Raw genomic sequence first — 27715 nt, 5'->3', positions numbered from 1 at the left:
TCAAGATAACAATTTACTGCCAGAAATGTCCTGTTAAATGTTTCTATAATACATTAGACAAAAGTCTGGCAGCTGTTAATAAAAGAGAAGAAAAATGCGAAGTGTTTGTGACTGTATTTTTAACATTTGTATTTTTTCCCATTCAACATCACTAACAAATGGATTGTAACGTCCATTACTAGTTGTAACAGTGTAATTTAAAAATCTCCACATTCTTTGTTGAAATCACTAGTTTCCTTAGTTAAAGGACATGTATTCTCAGCTGTTCAACAAGATCCCAGAGTCTGACACTCACGGTATGCTCCTCAAAGAAATTCTGAGGGAGCACCTTTACATTCCGGTAGTTAACCACACGTGTCCAGTCTTTATGTCACCAAGTAGGTTCTATCAGGCGTGACTGAGAACTGTGTAGGCAGGACCAGGTTCTCCAAGGCCATATAGCACTAGGTCATCTGTTTTCCTTTCAGGTATTGAAAACTTCAAAAAAAGGGTCATTTGCAGATTCTTAATGACTTCAGTCTCACCCTCAAGCCAAGAAATTAGGATCCCTGTTTTAGTAAGAGGTTGGTATTTATGTTCTAACCCAATAATAGAGAGGATAGATAATCCACATTTTAATTAATCATCCATAGTTGAGGGGAAAAAATGTTTCTGGATGTTATGATGTCATCATAGCAAGGAGATGAAATGTATACTGCAGAAAACTCTTTTGTCTAAGGTCTCCAGAATAGCTGAAGAAATGACAGAACAAGAAGAAAATGTATCTATAGGTTTACTGAATTTTCTTTTGAATACAAAATGTGTGTTGTGGATAAGGCAATAATGTCCCCATTTCATTTCTATAAAAATGCGCAAAGTAATTCTTTTTAGTTTTTAACAATAAATTAATGTTCCATTCTCTTCTTGTTGTCCTTCTTTATCCTTTTGCTCTTTCCCACTTGTTTAGATGATTCTTCCTGAAATAAAAACCAAGCAAATCCAAACTTAAAAGCAACATTCCTACACACTGCGAGTACTCTCTCAAGGTCATCTATAAAACTTACTTGAATACGAATAGTGTTCATAATTTACTGGTATTTGTGACAATTTTTAACAACTGTAGAATATTTAACCAGTAAGTTTCATTATTTTTCCTGCTTACCTTGCTATTTATAAACTTCTTCAGCAATGCCAAAATTAGAGGCTCAAAATATAAAGCTTTTGGGCAGGATACAACCTCTTTGAAATTTCTGTTTGATATACTTATGCCAACAAATGCATGTAATGCAGAAATAATCTAAGCCATTTCTACTCAAGGAGGAGCTTACTATATAGGAAAACTATTACACTATACTACAAAATTCCTTCTATGGAGGATGTAACTATATCAAAAGATAGGCTGTACACCAGTACAGCTCCATAAGCAAAATACACCTACACTGAGAAAAAACAGAACTTTACCAGTCTTACAGCATCAACATTGCATCATGCAGCCTACTCTGACTGTCAATTGTGAAAAACACATTTTTTCTTCACATGTGAAAACCAATTGCTGTGTAAGTTTTTGCACTTTCTGAGTTTGGGGGACCATAGTTATAATTTCTAATTTCTTTGTGGATTTCAGCATACTGTCAGGTTAGGATTACTCTAATTAAACACAGTATGTATTCATCCTGTGCACTTCTCAGTGTGACGAGGGAATGTGCCAGTACAATTCACAAAACTTGTGACTTAGTAATCTCTCACCTGCCTCTTCTGCATGGAATGGAAAGAGACCCTAACAGGATGTTTGAATTCTACCATTCTGAAGAAAGTTAGCTGAAGGCATCCTTTTTCATGGACACATTCATGGCACTAGAATAGTAATTACTGTAATTTCCATCTATTATTTTTCCAAGGGGTACTGGTAATAAAACATATTGGTTAACAAACAATAAAGAAATATTGAAAAATGACAAGTAATTTCCAATATTAATTTTTCTCTTGAGGGTAAATGCTTAAAAATCACATTATAATTTCCTCATATTGTATGAGCAAGATATATAAACAAAAGAAAACACTGATCAGGGGACAAGAAGGGGAATCGGTAAGTATATACAAATACCTCTAAAATGTAAAAAAGCAAATAACTGACAAGTGCAGGCAGAGGAATTAGGAAGCATGCTCAGCATTCAGCCACAATAACCTTAGATGCTTTTATGTAAACACATATACCCACTTCCACTTATAAAGCAGGTCCCTAACTTCATTCCCTTTATTTTCTGTATTCTCTCACCCAAGGACTCTGTGGAAGATGGGTAGCAGGTATCTGTATCTGCTCAAAACCACCTAATGCATCAGGAAATTACTGATGAGAATTGAAAGACAGCTCCCAATACCGCCTGGAGGCGGGTACAATACTGGCAAGGACACAGAGTCAGGTTCTCAGTTTGCCTCTGTGAAGGTATTTAAGAGAAGCACAGCTATGCTGTATTTTCATCATAAAGTGGACCCTGTACAAGGCATATAAGGGAACTCACAGTATAATATTAATTCTGTCATTTCTGAAAAACATCTCTGTTGCTAAATAGTATCTAAGAAGAAATAAGAATGTCAAAAAATATTGGACAAAGAAAATAGCTTTAAAGCAAACCCCAGTATCTTTCAAGTCAATACTGCTACATGTACTGCCTAACATGGTGTTCCTACTAGCAGTGACTTAATGAAAATTTATTTTCCCATCTGCATCTGAACATTACTTGAGGGAAAACTGGCACCTATTTTATGAGGCTGGTTTTCAAGAAATATACTGTAATACAGGGATCTCATGCACCATCTAAGACACCAAGTATTTTTTATGTAGAGCTTTCTTCAGTTTTGTCACTTTTTTTGTTTACAATTAACACTACTGTATTCTCAAACAAGTGAAAAAAATACACAAATTTTAAAAAGAACAATGATAATTTATGCAATATGAAAAAGGAAAACAATTCTTAGTCTTTGTAATGATCCTATGCTTACTCTGAGTGCATCAAAGCAACTAGAAGATGATACAGCTAGTATTACTTCTCTTCTGGCTTCATCTGAACAGTGCCAGTTTATGTAAGCTATCACGTAAATACTTTCATTTTAAAAGGCAGTAACTTACCACTGAATGTACGTAGTTGTATTCCACAAGGATAGTTCTTGCACAATTATTGATGTGTTTAAAACGATCTGGTCCTAATAGAATACCTCCATACCAGCGGGATACCACCACTAACACGTTGCGGACATTCAAAATCTGTTAAAGGGCGGGAAAAAAAAAGAAAAAGAAAAAAAGTGGGTTTTTGTTTTCTATTAAGCTAGTTTTGCTATTGATAGCTCTCTTAGACATAGAAAGAGTCTACTTTTTTGCGCTTTTAGGAAGAATTTACAGTCAGCTGTTTCACATGGAGAAGTTATCACAGGGCAACAAATGAAGACAAGTCAGTAATTCTGTGGTAAATGCCCCCCTTTGAGCCTTTACTCAAAGGTAAATTCAAAGCAGAATGAGTCAATACATCCCTCAGAAAGGGGTAAAGCTATCTCATGCATACTGTAGTTGCTCATCCATGCATCAAAGTCCTCAGATTCTATTTATAGTGACACTTACTGCGTTACGCTTATTATTTTTTGATGGGGCACATTATTATTTCCAGAGAGCCTCTGTTACTAAGCACATCATCTATCCACATTTTTGAAATGTTAGTGTACAGAATTAACAACAGCCAGTAAACAGGCAAATGAGGCACAGGTCATATGGATACTTGAAACGCCATAGCTAATACTGTTGCCATTTGCAGGATTTCAGCAACAGCATCTGGAGAATACAGAAAAACTTCTGAATCTTCTAGGTTTGAATTGTGATTCCTTGCCTGCTAGCAAACAGCACATACATACATACTTCATGCTGATGATCTTTAGGACTGAAAGAAACTAAATCTTTATATACTATTTTCAAAACTAAGTAATCAAGGAGAGAATTAAACAGAACATTAAATTACGATTTCTTTTACCGTTGCTTAAGGCAAGAAACATGGAAGATCTTCAACACCTTTATTTTTCACAATACCTCAGTGCGACTTGATAACACTTGAAAACTATCATTTATTCCACCTTAGAGTAATTCTCTCCTCAAGGAGATCTCCATCATTAGCAGCAAACAAACATTAGAAAGACAATGAATAGCAATTGTCTAAATACAGAAGAGAAAAACATGTCTTGCCAAAATATCAATTCTTTGCTTCCTTTGAAAAATCCCAGTTCCCAAGTTAGCCTGAATTCTCAAAGATCAAACTGCAAGTAATGATTAGTGTTGTTTTAGTTCACCACTTGTACAAAACAATCAGCTTTTGTAGATTTACCATGTCTGATCAAAGCACTGAGCTAGAAATTACCCAGTCAGAACCAGCTTTGGAAGCCACATGCCAAGATAATACAAATGGAAGTACAAAGGCCCAGGTATCACTGTTTAAGTCAAATTTATATTACCACATGCAAACATGTAGCAAAAATCCTGAGTTACCAATTTTTGCTCAAGTTAGTCTTGTATGAATAGTGACCATGATCCTGAATTTGCCCCTCAACTTGAGAAATCTAAAATCTCTGTGGAAATTCTTCACTTAAAAACAGCTTATTCTTAAATCCTGCATAGTAGTGCTAATGCTAGGCACAAATGTCTACAGATGGCTTGGAGCCAGACACAGCAAACACAGCTTTATTTGCATATAGCTGAGCAAATATATCATGTTCTGCAAGTTACATGGTGGTTTGGTGGAGCGGAAGAGGTGGAAAATCCCTTAAAAGGTAGTTATCAATAAGCACATAAACACTATTCATGACCTCCAGTAAGCAGAAAAAAAAAGCATCTGTGTCATCTGAGCAATAACATCAGAAGATTCTACTGCTGTTTGTGAAGATAGAAATATTCTTAGAATTTTAAAATAAAAAGGATAATGTAAAAACATAAAAAAAGACTGAGGCAGTTTCTGTGAGAGGCGTTTTCTACTCTACATTTACACATTAGCAATGAAGTCCATTTAGAGCAATTGTTCACGGTAAACAGGATGCTAAAGACAGCTGGGAAATTTTTTTTTAACTCTAACTTTAAATTTTAAAAGTTAATCTACAACACCATTTCTTGTAACCGGAAAATGCTATCTTGCCTGAAGTGTTAGGTTTCTCTGAAATAAGATAAAACTTCTATTGCAGAGAAGAACTATAACTACAGAAGAATAAGTGGTTTAAACCATTTAATTTTCAAGCCGCATCACTAGTCGTAAGTATTTATATAGGAAAAATGAAGAGAAATAAGCCCAAAAACTATTTTAATCTTTTCCTAGTTGCAGAAATCCCTGCAGAAGTACTCTCCCAAAACAAATACACTCTGGTAATTAGGACTACAGGTAGAAAGAAATGATCCACATGATTTACACACATTCATATTTGAATTCATGTCATTTTCTAAGCTGGATTTTTATGGACTGTTAAGAGCCTACATACTCTAAATTTGAGAACTTTCAAAAGTATACATTAGCAGACTAAAAAGTGTGCTCAATATAAGCTCAGAATAAATCAGGTACCTCTGAGAATAGTAATTGCAAAGTTGTTATTATTATAGTAAAGTTTTCACACTTACCACCCATGCTTGCATATATTACATAAAATAAGATTTGGCTTCCCAAGTCAAATTTGAGCTTGCTCAAACTTGACTAAATGAAAGTTCAAAAAGTTCTAAATGAAAATTGTCAAAGTGCTTCAGTCAGTTATAATTGGTTTCAGAAATAAACTTTGAAATCAAAAATTAAGCTTTAAAACAGTCTCCAAGACTAAGTGGTAGAAATGGTGTTGCTTAACACGCTGTACAGCACATTAAGTAAGAGAATACGCAAACTGGAAAAGGATGGAAAAAGAAAACCCATGTTCTGAAGGTGACAGCAGTGTGCCTTAAGTTACACAGCATAAAATACATCTAGCTGTTCCCGGCTGTTAAGATATTTTACTTGGGGTACTACTGATGGGCTTGCATCATGTTGGTGAATCACAATTTATCAATCTCAGTTCACATTTAGTAGTAACTTTGCTGAGGGAGTATTATTTCAATGCCTGAAAACAAAGAAACATGTGAACATGACAGCTAAGGACCTAGAACTGGAAACAGTACAAAGAAAAACTCCCTCATCTCCACTACCCTTCCCATTTGAAGTCCAACTCTGCAAGTTCAAATAGTATCATTTTTTTATTACGAATAATAAAAGGAAATTGAATGAAAGACTTGAGCTTAGGTCAGCTCTTTTGTCTTGTCCATCAGTTTGTTTCAAATTTCTATTTCTGTAAACTTAGACCACATAGTGAGCATAGGAATCATAATTTAGTTCCCTTTTGAACTGTTCAAGCTATTACCACAATCTACGAACAATATTCATTTTTATGATCAAAGATTTAATTTATTACATGTATGCAACAGTCTATACTTCTCTCTCATGTCTGAGAAAGCAATCATCTACTGCTTTACTTTTATAAATACATTTACACTTTATTTATAAATTTATTTACACTGTTGTGATTTTTAAAATCTAGGCAAGACTGCCAGAAGTCAAAGTTTAATTCCTATAACCTGCATAAGATGAAGAAGACGTCCTCCTGCTGCTGTCTCCCCATCATCTTCACAATCCTGTAAGAAGGTCTGCTTATCTTCACAGTATATTCTTTAAAAAGTGAAAACAGAATGGATTTCAAAAATGTCAATCAATTAACATTTTCACATGATTACTGAAGTCTCAGAAATCTTTCATAAACATATGCTTCCCTACTAAGAGCATTTACGTGAAAACAGGATGAAGCTTAGGGTAAACCACAAATATTTATCTGTACAGTATAAAATGTGTTAAGAAGCTTTTACAAATACTTTTGACTATCTCAGGTTAACTCTTAACTCATTATCAATGTAATGTCCCTATTCAGAAAAACTCAGGTTTTCAGCCTAAGCTTAAATCAAAACCAACTCTATCAGATACAAGTATGAATTATGGTGCAGGAATAGATTTGGAAGAACTCTAACAAAACTACTATCAATAATTAGCGAAGTCTAGATTTCAGGAGTAGTATGAAACTATTACTGAAATTCAGCTTCTGTTCTCCATGCCATCTACCGAGGCTTCCTCCAGAGCAAAGTTGTGACAGGCTATGGCACAGCTGAAGATTTATACAGGGAGCACTCCAAGAAACTTTGGAGCCTATTGTTTCATATAGAGGAATACAAACTAAGTCTAATTTTCCAAAAGTAATCCTCACAGAGGTCTACTGTTGTTACCCAGCTGATTTCATAACTTCTGCATTTACACAGAAGCTTATGATACCAGATGAAAAATACGAAGCAACAAGAATGTCTCTGCTACTTTTTGGAAGTATGTTTAGATAGCATGAGTGCAAGGAGTCAAATTAGCAGCAGCAGTGACAAAACAAACCCTCTCTTTATAGAAACCTTAACTTCAGCAGACTTGTTGAAGTAAACTTTCAGTTGCTCTAATTTTCATGTGTCACTATCATCACTCTAAGATATGAGTGAATGGATTGTTTTCCATATATGCTGTTTCAGATGACTGGTTCCTCTAGCAATGAAAGGGCTTCTTTCACTGTTGATTATGTTCTTCAGAAAATCTACATCAGTCTACCTGTACTGAGACCTATTCATTTCACACAAGCTATGTTTGCAAAAGTTGCCAGAGACAGACAATTGCAAAACTCTTTCTAGCTGTTTCTCATTTTCCCTGAAGTTTCAAGCATTTCTGCAGAAACTTTATATGCCAGATGTCTGCTTCAGACTTTCAATTTTAACTCTTATTTGAGCTAAAACTTTTCAGTCATTTCCAAAAATAAGGTCAGGAATAAAAAGTCATTTTGCCCAGATTAAAAAAAAAATAATAGCAGACATTCATTTTGGGTCGATGTAGCATTTCGATGCTCACACATCCTACAGAAAGTATAACAATGCCTGTTCAAATCCACTTACAATCTTTGTTTTTATTCCTAATTCCTTTACTACCTTAACATCATTTTTTACTCTATGTTTTACTGTCTTGATTTCAAATTCAAAATAAAGCCTAAAACCTTTAACATACAAATAAGAAGTCTACTCCTGTAGAGATCTATTAGCAAAGAAATTCTTTGATGGATTTTACTTTTCTCCTATTCTGCATCTACTTGTCAAAGAACCCTGAAAAATCACTATTCAGCTCTCACCTGTATGCATATATGTTGTGGGTAGCACTAGCAATTTTCTTATTCTCATACAATTTTTCAAGAATTCTCTTTACCTTTAAAGGAAAAAAAAAAAACAAAAATAAATTTGATTTTACAATGAGTTTTTTGTACACACCATTTCAATCAGACTGCTAAACAAAAGCCTGTTTTTTAATAACACAATGAAACAGTTTTAAACTTTGATATATTTAGCAATAAAATAAATTAAATATTCAACATACTAACTCAAGGAGCAGTTTCTCAGTACCCTAATGCTAGTTGCAAATTACTTTTCTGGAATACTGAAAACTGCTGTTCCTTGAATTAGTATATTGTGTGCTTAATCCATGTTATTGCTGAATATGTAAAGTGTCAAACTGTTTCATTAAACGGCAACAAGATTTAGAAAACATTTTCAAATCAATATTAAATATGAATTGCACCTAACTACATTTTTTTCAAATATAACATTAAGCTGGAATAATATGACACAATTTGACATATGTGTTCGTACTACATATTGTTTTTACCAATGTCACCAGAACAAGAGAAAACAATAGAAAGTTCACTATGTTTCACTTCGAGACTTTCCTTTTTTCAAATTTACTTTTTCAGAGTTTCCATTTTACAGAAAGAATCAGAAAAACACCTTCTCTTTAAAAGTCAGAAAGTGTCAGCATTTTCCAAACTGATGTTCCTACCACATCTCACTGCTTAAGAGCAGCAGTATGAAATTCAAAACATATTAGTTCATCTTCTGTTTCTAATTAAACAAGCTACCAATTGTTCAACCCTTATCAACTTGATCTAGCAAAGAGGAGAACTTTGATCAATACATGGCTTTAATAGATAATACATAATTGATATTACTTTGAACAAAGCATAACTGAAGTTGAGAAATCTTGGGAAAAAATGCCAGAACTGCCTTCCATTCAAAAGAAAAATGTCTCTCAGGAATAATCAATATACATAGTTAATATCCATCTTAGCTATGTTGTTCCATTTCCAATTCTTCTGGAAGAAATTCAAGTAATAATTTTAAAAATTACCTCAAATATAAGATATCCCAATGAAAAAACTCCTATTATTAACTGAGAACATTGCCTCAGGCACCTACTTTCTTCTCTCCCCCCCCCCCGAGAATATTGAAGAAAAACAACTTATATTACTTAATACATTTCAGTAGATGCATTTAGGGTACAAAGCCTATGAAATGATCACCACCTTTGACATTAGTCATTTGTCAGCTATCACGCTCCTAGAAATGTCTAAAGATTAATTATATGTCTGTATTAGCAATGAACCTCTGACACAGACATCTAACAGCTAAGTAATAGCCTACTCTTCTCCCTGTTGTAGCTCTTGAGCCTCCCTTTCCCTGTTTCTCTCCTCTATTATTATTTTTTTTCGGATTATCTGAACAATAAAGTCTCAAAATTAAGGGATGTAAATTCTCTACATGTTAGTCAGGTGCCTGCTCAAAAAAGACAAAATAGATCAGCTCTTTGTACTGCCTTACAAAAATGTCAAGTCCAAGAACAATGTACATTTTAAGTATTAGAACGAGCTAAAAGGAGACAAGGAAAAGCAACAGTACTAAACCTAGCTTGCTACATGAAATATATCTATCGCTTTCCTTTCTCATATGTTTTATGGTAGCATACTCTATTACATAAATAACTACTGTATTAGTCTATCATTCAAAACTACAGTAAAAGCGAAATTCCATTATAAAAAGCATTCAATAAAAGAATTTACCCAACAATCTATGTACTGTATTAAAAATCAGTGAAAATTGCTACAACATACAGATGATGTGGATAAAGTATTATGTACACATACTAATCTCTTCAGTTGATCAAGAAGCTAGCTTTCATTATAGGTGCAGTGTTTATCCCACCCTTCACTCCTCCTGGCTTTCTTTCAGAAAAATGAATTTATACCAAAGCAAACCTGTCCTGCAGTCTGCAGACCAATCAAGTCTCACTGTACAGCAACATTCAGTGAAACAAGATGGATTTGATCCTTGGGGAGTTGCTCTACTTTTATACTCACCATATACCAAGAAAACTTGACCTGAAATTCCTAGGTCTATTGAGTTATGTTGTCGTAAGGGTCATAAAAGAAGAAATTAAGAATGTCTTTGTATGCAAAAGGAAAATTACTAACTTGCTTTAAGTAAACACTCTTTCTTGACACTGACATGCCCTTTTGGAAACCCATGTCTGCTAATATGGACTTCCTCTAAATAGGAGTTGTCTTACTCATAAATCATCATCAATGAGTGACATTATTGTAGAACGAGAAAAGGAGGTTAGGCCAATGATTCTGATCTCATCTCTTTCTGAAGCAACAATGTTCATAAGAACTGAGCATAGCTAAGAAAGCTCTTGAGATTCAGTGCTACTTTAACAAAAACAATAACAGAGTGTTTTAAACCCTGAGTTATTCCACAATAAGCCTGAAAACATAATTATTTTCAGGGTTCACAAAGCTGAAGTTGTATTCAAACAAAAACATGACAAGGTATAGATGGCAAGACAGACATGAAAAGCACAGCAAGGCAAGTCAAATTTTCTGGAGTAATAAAAATGAAAGTAATCATGATTTTTTTTCAAATATGTAAGAAACAAAAGCCTACCAGAAATCTCTGTTGCGAACATACAAACTTAATATAAAAGAACCATTCAAAGATAGAGCTGAAGCACAAAAACTAAATGGCTGTGCAGTGTTTGAGAACTTAAATGGTCAGATAAGGATGATACAGTGGTGACTTATTGCAAAGCCAGATTTTAGAACATGCTGACAAAATGAATGGAACAAAATCAGCAGAATTAGATCATATTTTTATTTAAATGTTTAAGAGGAATTTGAGTATGAAGTTATCAAACTATGATAAGGAATCTAACTTATCAGTTGAAATTGCTTCTGCAGCAGAGCAGAGGAATGCGAGGTGACCTAATATAAACATTTCAAAAGCTCTCCAGGAAGGATTCAGGGAAGTAAAGACCAACAAGTATTATGTTTGGTTTATCTTCTGTTAGTTTGCCTAGTACAAAAAATAGAATTAATAGCCAGTCATATCAAGATACACCTTTTGTACAGGAAATTATGCCTCAAAAATCCGGCAACAATCTTTCACAATCATTGAGCATGTACATCTGGTCGATCTAGCCTACCTGGAATCTCAAAAAGCATTTTACAAGATCCCTTGCCAAAGATTCTTCAAACAAAAGGGAGAATTAGATAAATAAAAGAGGAAAATTCTCCTTTTCATATCATTAAAACTTGGTTAATGATAAGAAAAGATGAGTAAATCAGTAATTTCCACACTAAAGGGAGATCACCAATGGAGATCATATTAATAAATGCAAAGTGATGTAAAAGCAACTCCAAACTAGTTATTAGCACTCAGAAAGAGATCTTGGAGCTATACCAGACATTTCTATGAAAATAATAGATCAGCATTCTGTTACAAGCAAACAAACAAGCAAACTGAAAGGTATTACTAGGAAATGAACAGGGAAAACAGAAAACTTTACATCACTTAAGTCCTTGGTGTGATTGCATCTTGAACGTTGTGTATAGTTCTGGACTGCATCTCAAAAATACAGAAAATATAAGAAGAAGAGAAAAGAAAATAAATATGTGTACAGAATCACCTCCATGTAAGAAGCATCAAAATAGACCACGGCTCTTTGGCCTGGAAAACAGAAAAGTAAAGCCTATAAAATATGATAACTATAAAGTTCAACTGCATAGAAGAAGTAAGAGGTAATTATTATTTACTATTTGACATGCTACAGAAACTAAGGGGACAACAAATGAAATTATAATGGACTGACCACAGGAAACACAGGAAATTATATTTTCTTATCATGTTCTGGATTCCAAAAGTTAAGTCTAGTTCAAAAAAAACCAAGAGGACAACTTCCAGGAAGAAGAAAGAAGAATCAGGAGTATTAAACACAAGGATACCTTCTATGCCTTGTGTTAAATAGCTAAAAGCTGGGATGTATGATGGGAAACAAAATATAGCCAGCCTACCCGGGTAAACATCCGCTACTTGTCTGTATCAGAGACAGCTGCACTGATTGATGTGAATTAGTTAAATATTCCTACTTCTTGTAGACAAACATTACTGCATAACCATGCTTACCTCCTCACTTATTTCTAGATGAAGATTTGCTTATGCATTTTAACCAGGTTTATTTTTCTATAGAATCTCTTTCTGGAGCAAATATTTATGAAAACATTTTAATTCATTTTCCAAGCAGCATATGGCAGACTCAGTGGCTTCCAAATATCATATGACAAACTATCAACATTCAAAAGGCAGATACCAGTATTCTTATTCTCTCTCTTACATCTAAGGCACTTAACACAAAGAAACAGCAATACCGACCTACTTCAACAATAAATCTGGAAAACTACTGGGAAGCATTGCAGAGCAATTATTTAGCTGATAATACAAGCCAATAGCTGATGCGTATTCAGACAATACTAGCACACAAAGATACACAGAAAGAAAGAAATACGCAATACTAATTCCAAGTATTTCAGTAGTGCTTTATCAAAGTATAGACAGAAAAACTGTAAGAGTCTGTTCCTCAATCTGTACTAACTTGTCGAGGTGTCACCACAGGAGCCAGATGTGCCTGGAAGGTACTCCTTCGGTCTGTGATTGGGTTTCCATGATGTATCAACGGCAGTTCTTCATCTACAGATCACAAACAGGAAATGCTTCTTTTCTTTTTAGGGTCTTGAAACAATATATATGGCTACATAAGTAAAGAATGTTTTAACTTTAACTAGTCCCCTTTTTAAAGTTAAGTATACAAGCTCACATATAGAACCACCAAAAATATGTAGCTTTTCTGTGATAGTTATTCATATCTACTGTAATCTTTAATGTTATTAATTTGCTTTACTCAAAAGCTGAGTAGAAAAAAAGAAACTTAAGATCTCTCTCTTCTAAACTATTTCATCAGAATTAATAAGGAAATATTTTTACCTTCTTGGCTTTCAGATGTAATAAAATTCAGCATTTTAACTGAATCTTCCTGAACTGGCTGATGGTCCAAGAGAAAATCATCTTCATTATCTTCATCGACTTCTTCACTGATTTTCTTATTATCTGGTTCTGCTAACATGTATGTAGTAGAATTTATTAGACATTTTTTGGAAGATAATACAGCATTTCCAGTTGCTTTTCCTCAAATTACAAAATGTAGAATAAAATTAATTGCAGCAAAATCAGAAATGTTTAATCAAGCATTAGCTAAAATTTTGTCTAGAATTAGGAACAGGACAGTCATGGTATGGGATCCATGTGCAATCCATTACATAATATCTTCTGCTTTAATACTAATTAACATTATTTCTAAGATAAAAAAAATCAATGTTTACATTTTCCATTAAATGTTTACAATGCTGCTGTTAATCTAATCTGAATTTAGAGACCGAAACAGTCTCCACTCAGAGGCGTTCAGTCATTTGTTGGTCATTTCTGGAAAAACGTAAAGCTATAGTTCAATGTTACTTAATTAGGTTACAAAAATCATTAAATTCGAAACATCTCCCTAGACATTTTTAATCTGCTCTGAGAGTCCTGCAGTCATATTTTTCTTCATGCAAAGGATATATGAAAAATAACAGTCAATAGCAAAAGTTTAAATATCATACACTTCCACTACTCAGACAACTAGATATAGAGGGACATACAGACAAGTTAGTATATCACAATCTAGTTATCTATTTAGAGGGCATATGATGCTATGATAATGCAGGTTTGTAACACACTTCTTTTTTTAATAAAAAAGAAGAGGTGCAATACAGCATGCTAAAATGGTCTAGAAAAATTATTAGTTGGAAGCCTTAAGGTTCAAATACCCAAAAAATTTCCAACATTGTCACTAAAACTTTAACTTTTCAGTATCTACTCCTTCAGTCATGTCAATGAAAAATGACATTTTAAATTCTTTTGACATAGCACCAAAATGCACAGTTTATTGAAAGACTAAAACTAGACCATACTATGAAGAAGCATTGAAAATATATATATTTTTTCTCTTCAGTCGTTTACTCCTCAGAACCAAGCTAACATTTACCATAGAAAAAAGTCTCCTTCTGCCACAAATACATGAGATGTATGTATGTCTCTCATGCATTTAATAGATTAGCATCTGCAAATGCTAATGCTAAATGAAAAAGAAAAAAGCTCTTCAAAAGAATGACTGTGAACTTACACAAACTCTGTCACTGTAAGCAACAGTATGTACCCCTGCAACAGCAGAATAACTGCAACACTAATGATCATATGTTTTCATCTCAATATAGTATAATGCAATTGAGATGGAATATGATCATTTGTCTGCATATTCCACTGAATTTTGTCTTCTCTTCAGGCCATTCTCAGTCTTTCAAGAGTGTACTCAATATCAGAAGTGTGTACTGCTATGAATGATTTCTTCGTAGACTAGAGGACAATGCTTGATGTACCTGTATATTGAACTCTGCCATTAAGGAAGTAATTCAGTTCCTAAGAGGACTGATGACCTTGTCCTAGTTCACTGACATCCCTCTTTTTTTTTTTTTCCTATTGCTTTTTAAAAAGGGAAGATCATGGTGGTAAAACAATAAGCCGTAGAATTAGAGACTGCTGTTTTCTTTTATCTAGATCCAATACAAAACTGGACATAAACCAGTCACAGTGAAATCTTACTTTGCAAGTAAATCAGAATTAAATAGAAATAAATTAAAAAAATATATATTTTCTTAAGTACCTGAGCCTGATGACTGTGCCTTTTCTATCAGAACTTCTCGTATCTTCTCCACCCATAAATAAAGAATACTTTCACCAAGGTTCTGTCTGGAAGTCGTTTAAAATTCACAATGAATAAGAATCCTTTTTGCTGATTTCACTTGGAAAGTATCTATGTTAAACAACATGCAGATTTCAGACATGCAAAAACAGAACTTTACAGTCTAGTGTGATAAAGAGCTTTGACAGGCTTGTTTAAAGGTCTGTTTAGGTGAGGTTCACTGTATGAAACAGCTGACTTCTGCATCATTATATACAGTCTTTGACATTAAAAGTACCAACGATGGAGGGAAACAGGCAACTGATGGAAACTGGCCACACAAGGAAGTGAAAGCAGCTGAGAAAGCGTAAGTTGTGCAGTCTGCCCTACTGAGTAACTTTTTGAAAGAATGCTAAGTCAGAGCATCTAGCTGCAGAGCTTTCTTTAGGTCAGTTGTTCTCTATAACAGCCAGTATTATACAGCCAGTAGTGAGCTCCTTCAGCCATTTTGTAGCTGTAGGAGAGTCTTCGCCTTTATGTTTGCAGGGGCTCTTCCTTGGAAAGGTGCCCCTTCTTTTCCTGCTCATGCACTCATTACACATACATCTAGTGTTTGGTAGACTGCATAGTACGGCAGCAGCAGTAGACCAAATGGAGCACTGGATGGATGTGCTAGAGTCTGGGTAAGGAGCAGTCCTGTAGGATGGGGAGAAAAAGTTAGGACTTGGGTCTGGGAGTCCTTAGTTAGGCAGCATCACTGTAAATATATGCTTTTTGTGCTTATATTCAGAACTAAGTAATGTTGTCTTCATGCACAGCAAGACCCAAACAACCCAAAATGTATTTAAAAGTGTCCTGAGAAATAATCTTTGATACGAGTTGTGCATGTTTGTCTCAAAACCAAAACCGAAGATTTAGAGCCTTAGCTAACTCACACATTCTAATAATTTTATACTTACTGCCACCAACTGGGGCAACATATAAGTACATATCAATAACAAAAGTACATTTTTAAATATGTACTTTGCTAATTGTGCACAGCACTGTTGCTGAACAAAATCAAAAATTCAAACAGATATACATTTTTCAAGAATATTCAAGGAACAGTAAGGATGTTATAAACGTGTAGCTAGGTCAAATTTGGACTCTCAAAATCTGGACAGATTCCAGAACAAGTCAGTGCCCTACTTCATGCTGCTGCTTATCATATAGAAGCACCATTTCAATACACGAGGAGTTACATTTAATTACGACATTTTAACTACAGAATCAAGAATTAAACTTCATAGTAGTTCTCTAAAATATATTTACCATTTCTCAATCTCATAACAGGTCCATATTAAGAAATATGATACTAGGAAATGCTTTGGAATGAGAGAGAGAGAATGAATATGATTTCTCTCCTGTGAGCAAGTAATTAGCAATTTCTATAGTTATAACCCAATTTCAACTTTTACCTATTATTAGCAAGTTACACTTAGTCTTAAAGGTCATCTTTCTAGGCTGTTTTTTATCTTGTCACTTCGGTATTTAAGTCCCCAAAAAAGTTTTGTACCAAATAAATCTTTTGCTTTGGGACTATCTAAAAAAAAAATATTTGTTACATTTTTAAGTATTTTGGGTCTCCTCAAATTGACTTGTGATCTGTAATTATCTGGTTTTCCCACTTCATTATGAAGACTAGTGACTGACAATATAGTTCAAATTGTTTTAGATCGCAAAAGCAGGTAGTTTAGAGTGCTAGGGATTAGAAGCGAAGTAGATCACCTAAACAATTGCTAAAAGTGCACCTGCAAACCATGCAGTGTACCCATGTTTACCAGATAATTACCCAGATAATTACCCAGACCTTTTAATAGGTCAAAGACTTTCAAGGAATACTGTGCACATCAGTGACTACTGCAAGAGTGGAATATTTGGATTAAATTGAGTTAATGTTCCATTACACTGGAGATTATTGTTTGAAACATAGTTTAAAATGACATATATGGCCTAAAACAGAAACACATTCATTTTCTGCTGAACAAATAAAAATGACAAGAGACCAGGGAGGTTTTTCAAAATCAACTGATACAGACAAAACAGAGCTCCTACGGACTGACCTGAATAGCATAACTTAACAATCTACAAGATTGTTGCGAGTGCTTCAGAAGTAGACTGTTCCTCTCCGCAACTGTCATGTGACAATTTGCTCCAGATGCTCAGGACAAAGCATAGGAAAAGCTTGCAGTAGCTCTACCCTTGGTAGAGACTCCCACAACTCAGGTGCCCAGACTGAGAGTTAGGGTCAATCTCTGTTCTTTCTGCACTACTGAATATTTGTGGTTAATATGATCCCATATAACTTTTTACTGAACATGCTCTTCCATTTCTAACACTTCTCTTTTGTTTGCTTAAATTATCTATTACTTCATTAAGAAACTCAGTCAGCCAAGGTAACAGAGTAACTAGAAAAAAACCCTTATCCAGGCTGGAATATCATCTTCCTTTTTGTATGCCTTTAAAAAAACAATACTTTTCCTATGTTCAAGTTGTGCCCAAATTACTGCTTATGACACATTTCAGTTTCATTTACAAAGTTATCTTTGGAAACTAAAAGTATTAAATAAACTGTATATAATTACTATGCTAACTATGGCAACTTCACAGTACTTCAAAACCTTATAACCTGAGTATTTCTAAATGTTATGTTTATTCTCTTGTATTATGAGTTGCTGCTACGTTAACTGCATGCTATGATAATAAACGGTCTCTGATACTTTATTGTTGTTAATAGATCCTAAACATGGTTTAATTTACTTTAAAAACTCACTCATCTCTTAGCTGAAATACTGCTTTTTAATACAAAATTGTTTTGTCTCTTTTCTCTAAGATAACAATAAATATTTTCACATCTTACAGTTTAATATCCAAATACAGAACAGATGCATAAATTGTGCACTTCATAGCACCAAATTCTTTATGAAACTCATAAAATCTAAAAGATCACAGATTAGGAGGCAAAATGAAGACTTTTATCTACAAAGAGCACCAGGTTTAAACAATATAAAAGAAATAGACATAGGGTTTAACACACTTTTGTTCTCACAAATGTTATGTACAGTAAATATACAGCATATTTGATGGTTTGATTTATAAATGAAACTTAACGTTTGTATGGCTATTGTAACTACCATTTTGTAACTGCTAATATGGGTACTTAAAAATACGCATAGAGCCTGACATGAAACTGGAAATCCATTGTCTCTTTTTAATACATTCCACTGCCTATCACTTACATGTATATTTCTTCCAAGCTATTTGCTAGTTCCATATAATCCTGTCCTCGAAGCCAAGAGGCACTAGGATGAAAAAAGAATACAGTGAAAATGGTACCCGTACACTGATTTCGGCATCTCTACTGAGCTCAACAAATGTTCATTTTAAAATAAATGTGACAGAAAACATAAGAGTAAAGTTTTGTCAATCATTCCTGCTAAACATGATTTCAGTTTTTAAAATCTCGGTAAAACTATGAGCATCTAGTTTCCCTTCAAAACTCAGTCCTTGGGCTTACACTCACTTCAGATAAGAAAGCTGGACTCATTCTTCATCGTAGGCCATTGTCACTCCAGAATCACCTTATGCATCATTAGCTTACTTTTCTGGCTCCTTCAGCATTGTAGCACCTATCCAATTTACAATGACCCTTCAGTTCTGTACTGGTATCCTCCTGGTCTCATGTTAAAATACACTTAGTCTCAAGTTTACCAGCACTATTTTCTATTGTCTCAGCAATAAACTAAAACTCTGACAGACATGCTCTGTATCATGCCATGCAGGCTTGGTCCCTCTATCATCAGAATCAAGGGTCCGGCTAGAACATCTCCATTGCCTTTGGCTTACATATCAGGACTTCCTCCTTACAGGAACCAAGGCATGTGAGGAACAGGGAAAGAAAAGAGTAAAATAGCTTGTCTGCTTGGTTCCATCCCAAAAGAATCAGTGCTCAGACAAAAAATCTGCCTTATAAACTGACAGAAGGATCCAGGCAAGAGGGGTTCTCAAGTAAACAGTGGGACATGCAACAGTCACCATATTGCCACAGTCTTATTGTTGCCTTGCAACAAAGTAACAGTTTCATTAGCAGAGTTTTGCAGGAAGAGAATGAATTGTCATTGAGAGCCCCAGGAGGCTGGCTTGGGAAAAAGAGTAAATATTCTCACTTGAAACATCCATACCCTCAGGATATTTTAATTCAAGAAGCCATCTTAACTGAACTTCAAGCTACGCTTTAAACAGTTAATGGTGGTAATTCATAAAAGAGATACAAATGTTTAATAGAAAAAAAAACTGACAAGAAACTTCACTTACTTCAGTTGATAAATAGGTGGCTCGGCAGCTGGATATCCTGGAGGCAAAACTACCTGAAAGAAACTTGGTATAAATATTCCTCAAGCTATTCCTCTCAATTACCTGAGCTTTACTTACAGACTCTGATGTGCAGCATTAGGGCCACAATCACTGTTTCAAATGAACACAACAATTGGCTTTGTTGTTGCAGAATGAAAAAACCTTTATGTCTATACTCAGGATTCCAATAACTGTTATACATACAAATAATATATTTCACAGTGTAATCTTTGGGGATGAAATATCATGCAAACAAAGGCACAAAAGAAACTTCAAAATAGCTACATGCATGGCTGCCAGATTTATGTAAGGGCTCTGCACTTCTGTAATTAGACACTTCAGTGTTACCTCCTCTAAATAAAACTTGTTTTCAGTGCTCTAAACACATAGTAGTAAGTTAGTCAGTTAAATTGATCTGATTTCAGTTTGTCTCCATGCTTCACAGAAAGTAAGTCTAGAAGTGGCCACAGCTGGTTCACTGAGTTCTCCTACGCAAAGCCGATGTAAAAACATAATTTAAAAAGGAGACTTGGGGAAGACCACTGAAATTAGTGGGGAAACCACTGGAATTAGGCTATGTAATGTTCCTTAAATGTTACAAGCACACTGACGTGTTACAGGAACCATCACTGAAAAGTCTATCAAGTACTCTGATTCAGAATCTTGTTGATCCATACTGAATCCTATTTAAAAGGGTTTCATGCAAAAACAAGTTTTTATGTGGGGATCCAGTGGCATATTCTGTGCCAAACTTTTAACAATACTATACCTGTAAACAGAGGGTCCATTTAGGTTGCTCCAGACAATTGCTGATCTTAATGCAATAGATTTTTTCATCTTCATCAACAACACACCAATCTTCACCATATATGGATGATAGGGCTTCAATTTCATCAAGCTAGAAAAGGGGTACATTAAAGTAAATGACAATAGTTTTTGTGCCAAGCACAATTTTAAGACATGCCACTCTACAGTTCACTTACAAATGTGACAAGTTTCACTATAGCTGACTCCACTAGAAGGCCACAAATACAGGTGGCACCAATTCAGGCTCACCCTGTAAGCAGACTTCGCTCAGTTCTCCCATGCACACAAGTGCCTTCTGCATTTCTGTGGATTGTCTGTAACTCTTAGCAGTGACAAGGCCACTCAGGGAGCAGCTGCAACACGTGCCTGCTGCTCCCAATCAGTGTAACTACCGGGTGAGACATTTCTTGCTGCTTGCAATGCTATCTATTAAAAAATCTGAAATCAGCATATTCAGTACAACATTTCAGTCACCTCTCAGTGCTTGAGCAAACACAACGAAGCTGTCATTTGGAGGATATCAAGGCCTTCCGGCAAGAAGCCCCTCACATGACTTGTGGTTGACGAAAAGCTACTTAAATCCACTCATTTTGATTTAGTATTTCCACTGACAGGATAAGGGTTTACACCGAAAGACCCAGCACACCGCTGCCCAGCTCAGCGAGAACACTAAGGGCTCCTCCATCGCCGCTGTGAGAGCCACCTCACACCTCCAGCTTTGTCTGCTCTTTACCCCTTTTCCCCGCGGGCTGGCGCGGCCGTTAGCGGCCGTTAGCGCCCAGGCGAGTGGGGGTAGTTGGGGGAGGGGCAGGCAAGGGGCTGCCCGCGCCCTCGCGCCCCGCCACGTGCCGGCCCCGCCCCCCGCCATGACGCAGGGGGCGGGGCCGCACCGCCCCCGCGAGACCCTCGTCCCACATCCGCGCTGCTCCCCGCCCGCCTTCTCCTTCCCCACGGCCGCTCACTTGTTGCTGGGCCGTTTCCGGGTCACTCGCCGCCATCGGTACCTGAGGGAAGGCGGAGAGCAGCGGAAGGGCAGTGTCCAGCGGCCTCTGCGAGAGAGTAGCGCGCATGCGCTGGCGTCGGAGTTTGCGCAGTAGCGGCGGTGAAGCTGCCCGCCCTCCCCCCTGCCAGCACCCCCGCCGGGGGCCGGGGGGGGAGAGCTGGTCAGCGGCGCGTGCGCAGTGCGCGTCAGCGGGCGCCGTGTCGGCGTTGAGCTGGCGCCCGGGTTGCGCCCTGCGTGGCTTGGCCGCCCGTCTGCGTGTCTGCCCTTGCCGCTGGGAGCCCGCGTCGCGCCGCGCGGTCCTGTTGTGCCGGGGGGGAGGGGCTGCTGCTCCCGAGGACTGGCAAACTCGTGACAGGAGAGAGCCTGCCCACCCGCGGCCTGTGCCCCGCCAGCCGCGGCCCCCCGGGACCCATTGGAGTTACCATCCCAGCTTACATAAACTAACGGGCGCGTACAGCAAGCGCCCCGAATAACCAAGTCAAGGCGCAGCACTAATAAAACGGTCCCAAAAATCTGCCTTGGTCCTGTATTGCCACAGAATTAAGGTTCTACTTGTCAGACGGTGTTTTTCCCTTATTCGTGATGTCCTGTTTTTAAAATAAACTGTACAAGCAGTTACAATTCCATGACAATTTTATAGATGACAGCAGTTTCAGCCTTGTGTTGATGTCAATCAAAATGAATGAGTGGCACTCTTCTAATCGCATAATTTATTCTAAAAAACACTTACAGAAACAGCATTGGTACCACATGAAATTTCCATTATACTTAACAGAAATGCAATTAATTTCTCTAACATGGAGAAGTTTCCCATATCTGCTCAGTGAAAAAACAGGTTTAAGTGTCTCTCTATTTTTGCTTCTGTGCAAAGTACGTGTGCTACCTTTTTCTGCAATTTGTAGTTCCTATGCTTTCTCCCAATGTGTTTTTATACCGATTCAGTTGTGAAGAATTAAGGTTAAGCTACGTTTTCCTCTTTCTCAAAAATTGGGAGAATCTGCACATGCTTTGGAGAACAGAATTAGAACAGAGAACATTTATAACAAATGAGATGATACCATCTCCCCTCCCCAAAAAAGAAAGGAAAGGATGTAAATGAGTCAAGACAAATACAGCACTGTCTTATGAGCTGAATAAATTCAGGATGGAAAGGTACTGGTTAGGTAGACTTCCACAGAAATAATTTGGAAGTTTTAATGAATCCCACAGTAAGTACTCATCAATGATACCCTGCTTCTGCTTAAAGGAGAGCCATCATATGGCGATGTCCAAATGCACGTGATGTAATCTAAGACATGCGATATAATCCTGCTCTGTAAGGAACTACTAAAGCCACAACAGGAATTGTGTCCAATTTTAGCACTATCCCTCAAGAAAGATGTGCACTAAATGAACAAAGTCTGGATTAAAGTAATAAAATCAATCACAAAGCTAGAAAGCCTGTCATCTGAAAAGACTGATGAGAAAGATTTTAGTTTAAAGAGAAATCTGCAAGAGGTAAGCATCCTTCATATGCTACAGATTGCTGCAAAGAAGAGAATACATTCTTGTTGTCCACTCTGGAAAAGATACTAAGTACTAGAGATTAAATTTGGATGTTAGGAAGGTTCAGATCAGATGCTAGGAAAGTATTTGCCAGTAATTAACTTTGTCATCCTGAGATGACACAGATAATGTGTGTTAATGTAACATTAACTCAATACTAAGTATTGAAGTAAAACATTACCTTAGATTGCAGCAAGGAAGATTCAGATAATTAGAAGGAAAAGCGAAACACTGAGCAGTTTAATAAGTCATCATCACTGAAAAGCTCTAAGAAAGGTGAGATCTGGGTACAGTTAATCCTGGAAATGCAATAGATGAATACGAAAGCAAATCCCTATGATGTTTATGTATGTACATTCTTAGGCTTATGGTTCATTACCGCTGTTAAATGAGAGCCTAACCCGAGGGCAATCAGTTCACAGAGATGTCTGGAGGCAAAATTTTGTTGCACACTTGGACCTAGATTCAAGAAAATATTTAGGTTCCACACCCCTATTTCATGTTGTAAATTTTAATTAAAATCAATTGGAATTTGGAAGTATATTAGAACCTGTCTATAATACGCCTATCAGAACTTAATTGACACTACTACTGATGATATCTGAGCCAAAAATTTTAAATCCCAAGTTCAGATGGCAGGGGTGGAAGTTTGAAAAAATGTACTTTTTCTTAGTGAGTTAATTCAGTCTGTATTAGTTTAAACTTAAAAAAAATAGAACTCTGTTCTGATGTTGTTTGAGAAATAATATATGCAAATATATATAAATACATAGTTGTTCCATATTTGATAACTGGAAAGGTTATTTTTCCAAGGTTAGCAAGGCTTCTGACACTACCTTTGTCATCAGCATCATGATGCCAGAATTGATTTAATTGTTCTTTGGCCACTAGTAAAAAGAATGTACCCAGTCACGAAACATGACAAAATTGAAGACTGATACATATTTAACTGAATCTCATGGAGACTTTGTCAGAAGTTGCCTGCTCCACTTTTAATTCAAAAGAACACCCCATATTGAAAAAAAAACAACAAAAACAGAGAAAGGAGTTTTTTAACAGTTTCCTTCTCACCCCAACATAACAGAAAGATTTAACTTATAAAGACATAGAAAAGATGGGTAGTTGGTGCTGCATCTCTTTGTCCCAATATTAATTTTTCTTACATATTTTAAGAGGTTATAATTATGACACTATGAGACAGTTTTTAACTTTATGATAACAAACACTTCTTTACAGAGTGCTTGCACTCTGTAAATTGCTCGTTTTGACTTAGTTGAGCAAATGAGTTTACATGAATATTCACTGTATGTGTTATTAAATGATTTAAAGTTATTATTGACAATATTTATGACTGTTGTCTATAATCCCTATAAAAGCATTGATATGAAGGAGTTTAACAACTTGCCATTGGATCAGGGAGAGACTGTACTGGATAAAAAGACAAAAAAGAATAAAAACTGCATGGATTGGAGACATCTCTGACAGATTTATGAGGACCCTACTATTTCCCTTCATTGTTGATTATAATTTTATAACTCTTGCTGAACTGAAATGGAGACAAATGTAATTAGTGAATCTCCAACATGTTTATATATACTAAATTAATAACAGAGTAGATGATATGATGCACAAGGGTATTTAACAGCTGATTAATTTCTTGCCTGTCTAAAATAAACGTTCAGTAAAAGCTGGATATGAAATAACTTTCAAACCTGGGCACCAACACAGCAGAGTTTAGTGAAGTGTTTGGGGTCTTCTTTTACTATGCAACTGACCCTCACTGTTCTTAATAGCTAACAGCGTCCCAAACTGATACTCTTCACAGCAGTGCATGAGCTTTGACATTTAAATAATGGCTAAGTCTAACCTTCAGTCTATTAGTTCTCTTTCTGTGAACCATAGATAGCGAAAGAAAACATTCACAGCTCAAATCAACACAAGTAAGCAAAAGAAAACTCTAAAGGTCAGAGTGGCTTAAATTGCTAGAGGGAATGCAGCTTCTTTGCTCTGCTTTGTGTAGTATGCTTGGTCATTATTGATGCTTTTTTAGAACTAAAATCTAAAGCTAGAGAACCAAATGCTTAAATCAGATAAAAACAATATTCATGAAATAAAGGAAGAAATATTTACACAGAAAGCTTAAACAAAAATTTGTTATTTATGTTATTTAAATGGAAGACATGTACAAGCTGTCAAGAATTTGGAAAGAAAAAATTACCAAAACTACAGAAACACTTTTAGATTTAATATAATAATGCTTACATTTTATTACTAAATCTGCCCAAAGCGGGGGAGGTAAATAGCCACATCCTTATGTTAGTACAAAGCAAAAGGAACTAGCTGACCATAGATCATTCTCCCTCTGTATGTAACTTTATGTCATGTGAATTTTATTGGTCTAGCCTTGCAAATTCCTTTTATCTTTGCTAGTCAGTTTTTAAACATCATGATCCAAAGCTTATAAACCTTATATTTGTATAATAAGCTGGTATTTAATTGATATAAGGAAAACTGTATTATATAGACATTTATAACACACAGTAAATGCAAATTAGGTGCAAGATGCCATAGTTGGTATGAATGACAAATTCTGATTTGTGATGAAGAATCACATGTAAAGCATAATCACAAAATCTTAATCTCAGTGTTGTTGATGGGAGTTTGACTGTTAACTTCTATGGAGCCACAATATGTACACATAGAAGCACAGTACAGGGATAATACACAAATATGTAAAATATACAGAATTACAGTCAAGTTACAGTTAAATTACTTAATTAAAGTAAAATTACAGATCTTTAGTTAAATATCAAAGATACTACTTGTTTTTGTATCGAACAACACAAGTAGTATGGTACATTTGCAACTTCTTTAAAAAAATTAGAAGATTAAAGACAATTTTAACATTTGCAAACTATACCTCAAATTACCATGTGCAGATGTGTTGTTTAATTCTGCATCAGTATCAAAACATGCTTAAGGTTCTGAAAAGTAAAAAATCAAGAATATTTGACTGTTCAGGTAAGTCTTTAAATAAAGGTAAGGGAGGACAAATTAAGGACAAGACAAACAAAGGACAAATTAAAAGTGAACAGATCCATCTGTTAGAGAATTTGATGCCTTACTACTCAAGATGAGAGTCAAGAAATAAACAGTATACAGTAGTGCATACAATTACTTAATTTTCTGTTAAGTCTTCCCTTCAAGGTATACTTTTAAGCTTGGTATAGTTTAACCATGCTAATAGTTCAAAATTACCATGTCAAATTCTATACTACCAATTTATGCCCTCAGTTCCGTGTTCTGTTTTTATATAAGATTTTTTTTTTTCCATTGAGTCTACTTACTTGTCACTACTAGAGCTGTAGCTTTATCTTAACAGTTCAGTGAAAGCATTTTGCTATAGAAACAGTAAACTGCTCACCAACAGGACACAGAATTTTGGATACTATTCAGCTTGCTACCAAACAACATCTGATAAATGTCAATCGCTACCATACAATAAGGAACATATATGCATTTAAGCACAAAGTAGGTCAGCTGATTTCAGTTGCACAATGCTATATTTTGCTAGATGAGGGGTAAATTACTGTAAGTTACCTACAAAGTTGCTAGATATAAAATCCCTATATGCAGCCAGTTTATCATCTTGGAACTAAAAACAAACCAAACTGATTCAATCACATTGACAAAAAAGTGCACTACACAAAGACCGAATCTTTGGCTGACATATGGCTGGTAAAACACAGGAGAAGCATTATGTCACATACGGGTGGCTTTGTGACACCTGGAATTATAAAATTGCTTCCTTACTCAGCTATGACCCAGTTGTGTGCTGGCTTGAATATAGCCTATAGCAATGTACAGTTGTCTGCTGTAGAGCTAGTGAAATTTAAAAGCTTTTCTACAGTGTAATAACTGCCAGCAGGTTAGAGGAGCATCCTGCCTAAAGAGGATCCGTGAGTTCTCTCATTTTTGTTCTGCCATGCCTGCATTCAGATAAGTAGAGCAGGATACAATGCTCCATTGAAATAATCTCTATCATATGCTTCTTTTCTGGAGGAAGATGCCTCCAGAAGCTGCTTGAGCTTGCTTCAGTGCTGCTTTGAGCAGTAAAGCGCATTCCTATCTCAACAGTGAATCAGGTTCACACCATCTACAAATTAACCACTTCACGGGGTTAATTTCTATGGGCTATTTCCTTCCAGAAATGAAATAAATATCACCAAGAAACTTGCACCTGTAACAAATTCCTATTGCAAGCAGTTCAGAACTACACAGAAATTTTACTTTCATCATTCTCTGGAAGTTGCTCTTGGTGGCTCAAGGCAAAGAACCACAGGAATCGTATCTGAGACCATCAGCATATTTGTTAATTCTGCTATGCCTGTCTTCTGCCAACCTGGTAAGTACAATAGGTATAGAAAGAGGACTGGGTCCTGTTTCTGCTGTGCTGCTCTCCAAGTAGTCAAGCAGGAACTTTCTCAAGAACTGCGTCAGAGCACAAATTTTAAATTTCTGTCCAACGACTGATGGTCAATTAATGAACATTCAGTCAATTCAGTCATTAACCATTTTACTGTAAGAAAACTACAACTTATCATATCTTATATGTTACTTCACTAATCTTCTCCATCTGTATGCTTCCTTGCTGAGCGGGATATTGCTAATGTGGCTAGTATGTTCTAGTCTGAAGTGGAAGAAACAAAGAGTCAGAGCGCTATGTGCTGATAGGAGGTGCTGTATCATAAATAAAATTGTAAAGTTTTGTTGGGGAATAGCAAAATAAATCGTCAGTAATTATTGTCTCTTTCCAAGCCCGAAGTGCCTTCCAAAAGTTCATCCTTACTCCAGCCTTGGATAAACGACTAGAAGCCTAGGCCAATTGTGCAGAGGCAGAAAGTGGGGTTATCTGTGTGTGTGTGTGTGTGCACGCTGCTTCTCG

The 27715-nt window shown here is 35.9% G+C and overlaps 1 protein-coding gene across 2 annotated transcripts; it reads right to left on the bottom strand.

The window, feature by feature from the left end:
• Nucleotides 1–766: 766 nt before the first annotated feature.
• IMPACT (impact RWD domain protein) lies at nucleotides 767–21243 on the bottom strand. Of its 2 annotated transcripts, none has more exons than XM_062568140.1 (11): nucleotides 21185–21243; nucleotides 20185–20313; nucleotides 19377–19429; nucleotides 18302–18364; nucleotides 15006–15091; nucleotides 13235–13366; nucleotides 12846–12940; nucleotides 8221–8294; nucleotides 6596–6686; nucleotides 3107–3241; nucleotides 767–956 (listed from the first exon to the last, which is right to left on the bottom strand). In XM_062568140.1, exons 1-11 carry the CDS (start codon nucleotides 21218–21220, stop codon nucleotides 885–887), a joined length of 966 nt encoding a protein of 321 aa, XP_062424124.1. In that variant the 5' UTR covers nucleotides 21221–21243; the 3' UTR covers nucleotides 767–884. The 2 variants fall into 2 exon arrangements, with proteins under 2 accessions (XP_062424124.1, XP_062424125.1); XM_062568141.1 differs by having other exon boundaries at nucleotides 13235–13363.
• Between the last annotated feature and the right edge of the window lie 6472 nt (nucleotides 21244–27715).

Source organism: Rhea pennata, chromosome 2, assembly GCF_028389875.1.
Source record: "Rhea pennata isolate bPtePen1 chromosome 2, bPtePen1.pri, whole genome shotgun sequence".
In the NCBI taxonomy this organism is placed as follows: domain Eukaryota; kingdom Metazoa; phylum Chordata; class Aves; order Rheiformes; family Rheidae; genus Rhea; species Rhea pennata.
Note: the sequence above shows the minus strand (reverse complement) of the source record. Positions and strands in the feature narration are given on the sequence as shown.

Bases quoted from the DNA above. Each gene is read 5' to 3' on its own strand.
- IMPACT (XM_062568140.1), bottom strand. From the start codon at position 21,220: ATGGCGGCGAGTGACCCGGAAACGGCCCAGCAACAA. The intron at 6,687-8,220 runs GTGAGAGCTGAA...CACTTTTTAAAG, and splicing joins CACAACATATATGCATACAG to AATATACTGTGAAGATAAGC. The intron at 3,242-6,595 runs GTTATAGGAATT...GCCCTTTAACAG, and splicing joins GTCTTCTTCATCTTATGCAG to ATTTTGAATGTCCGCAACGT.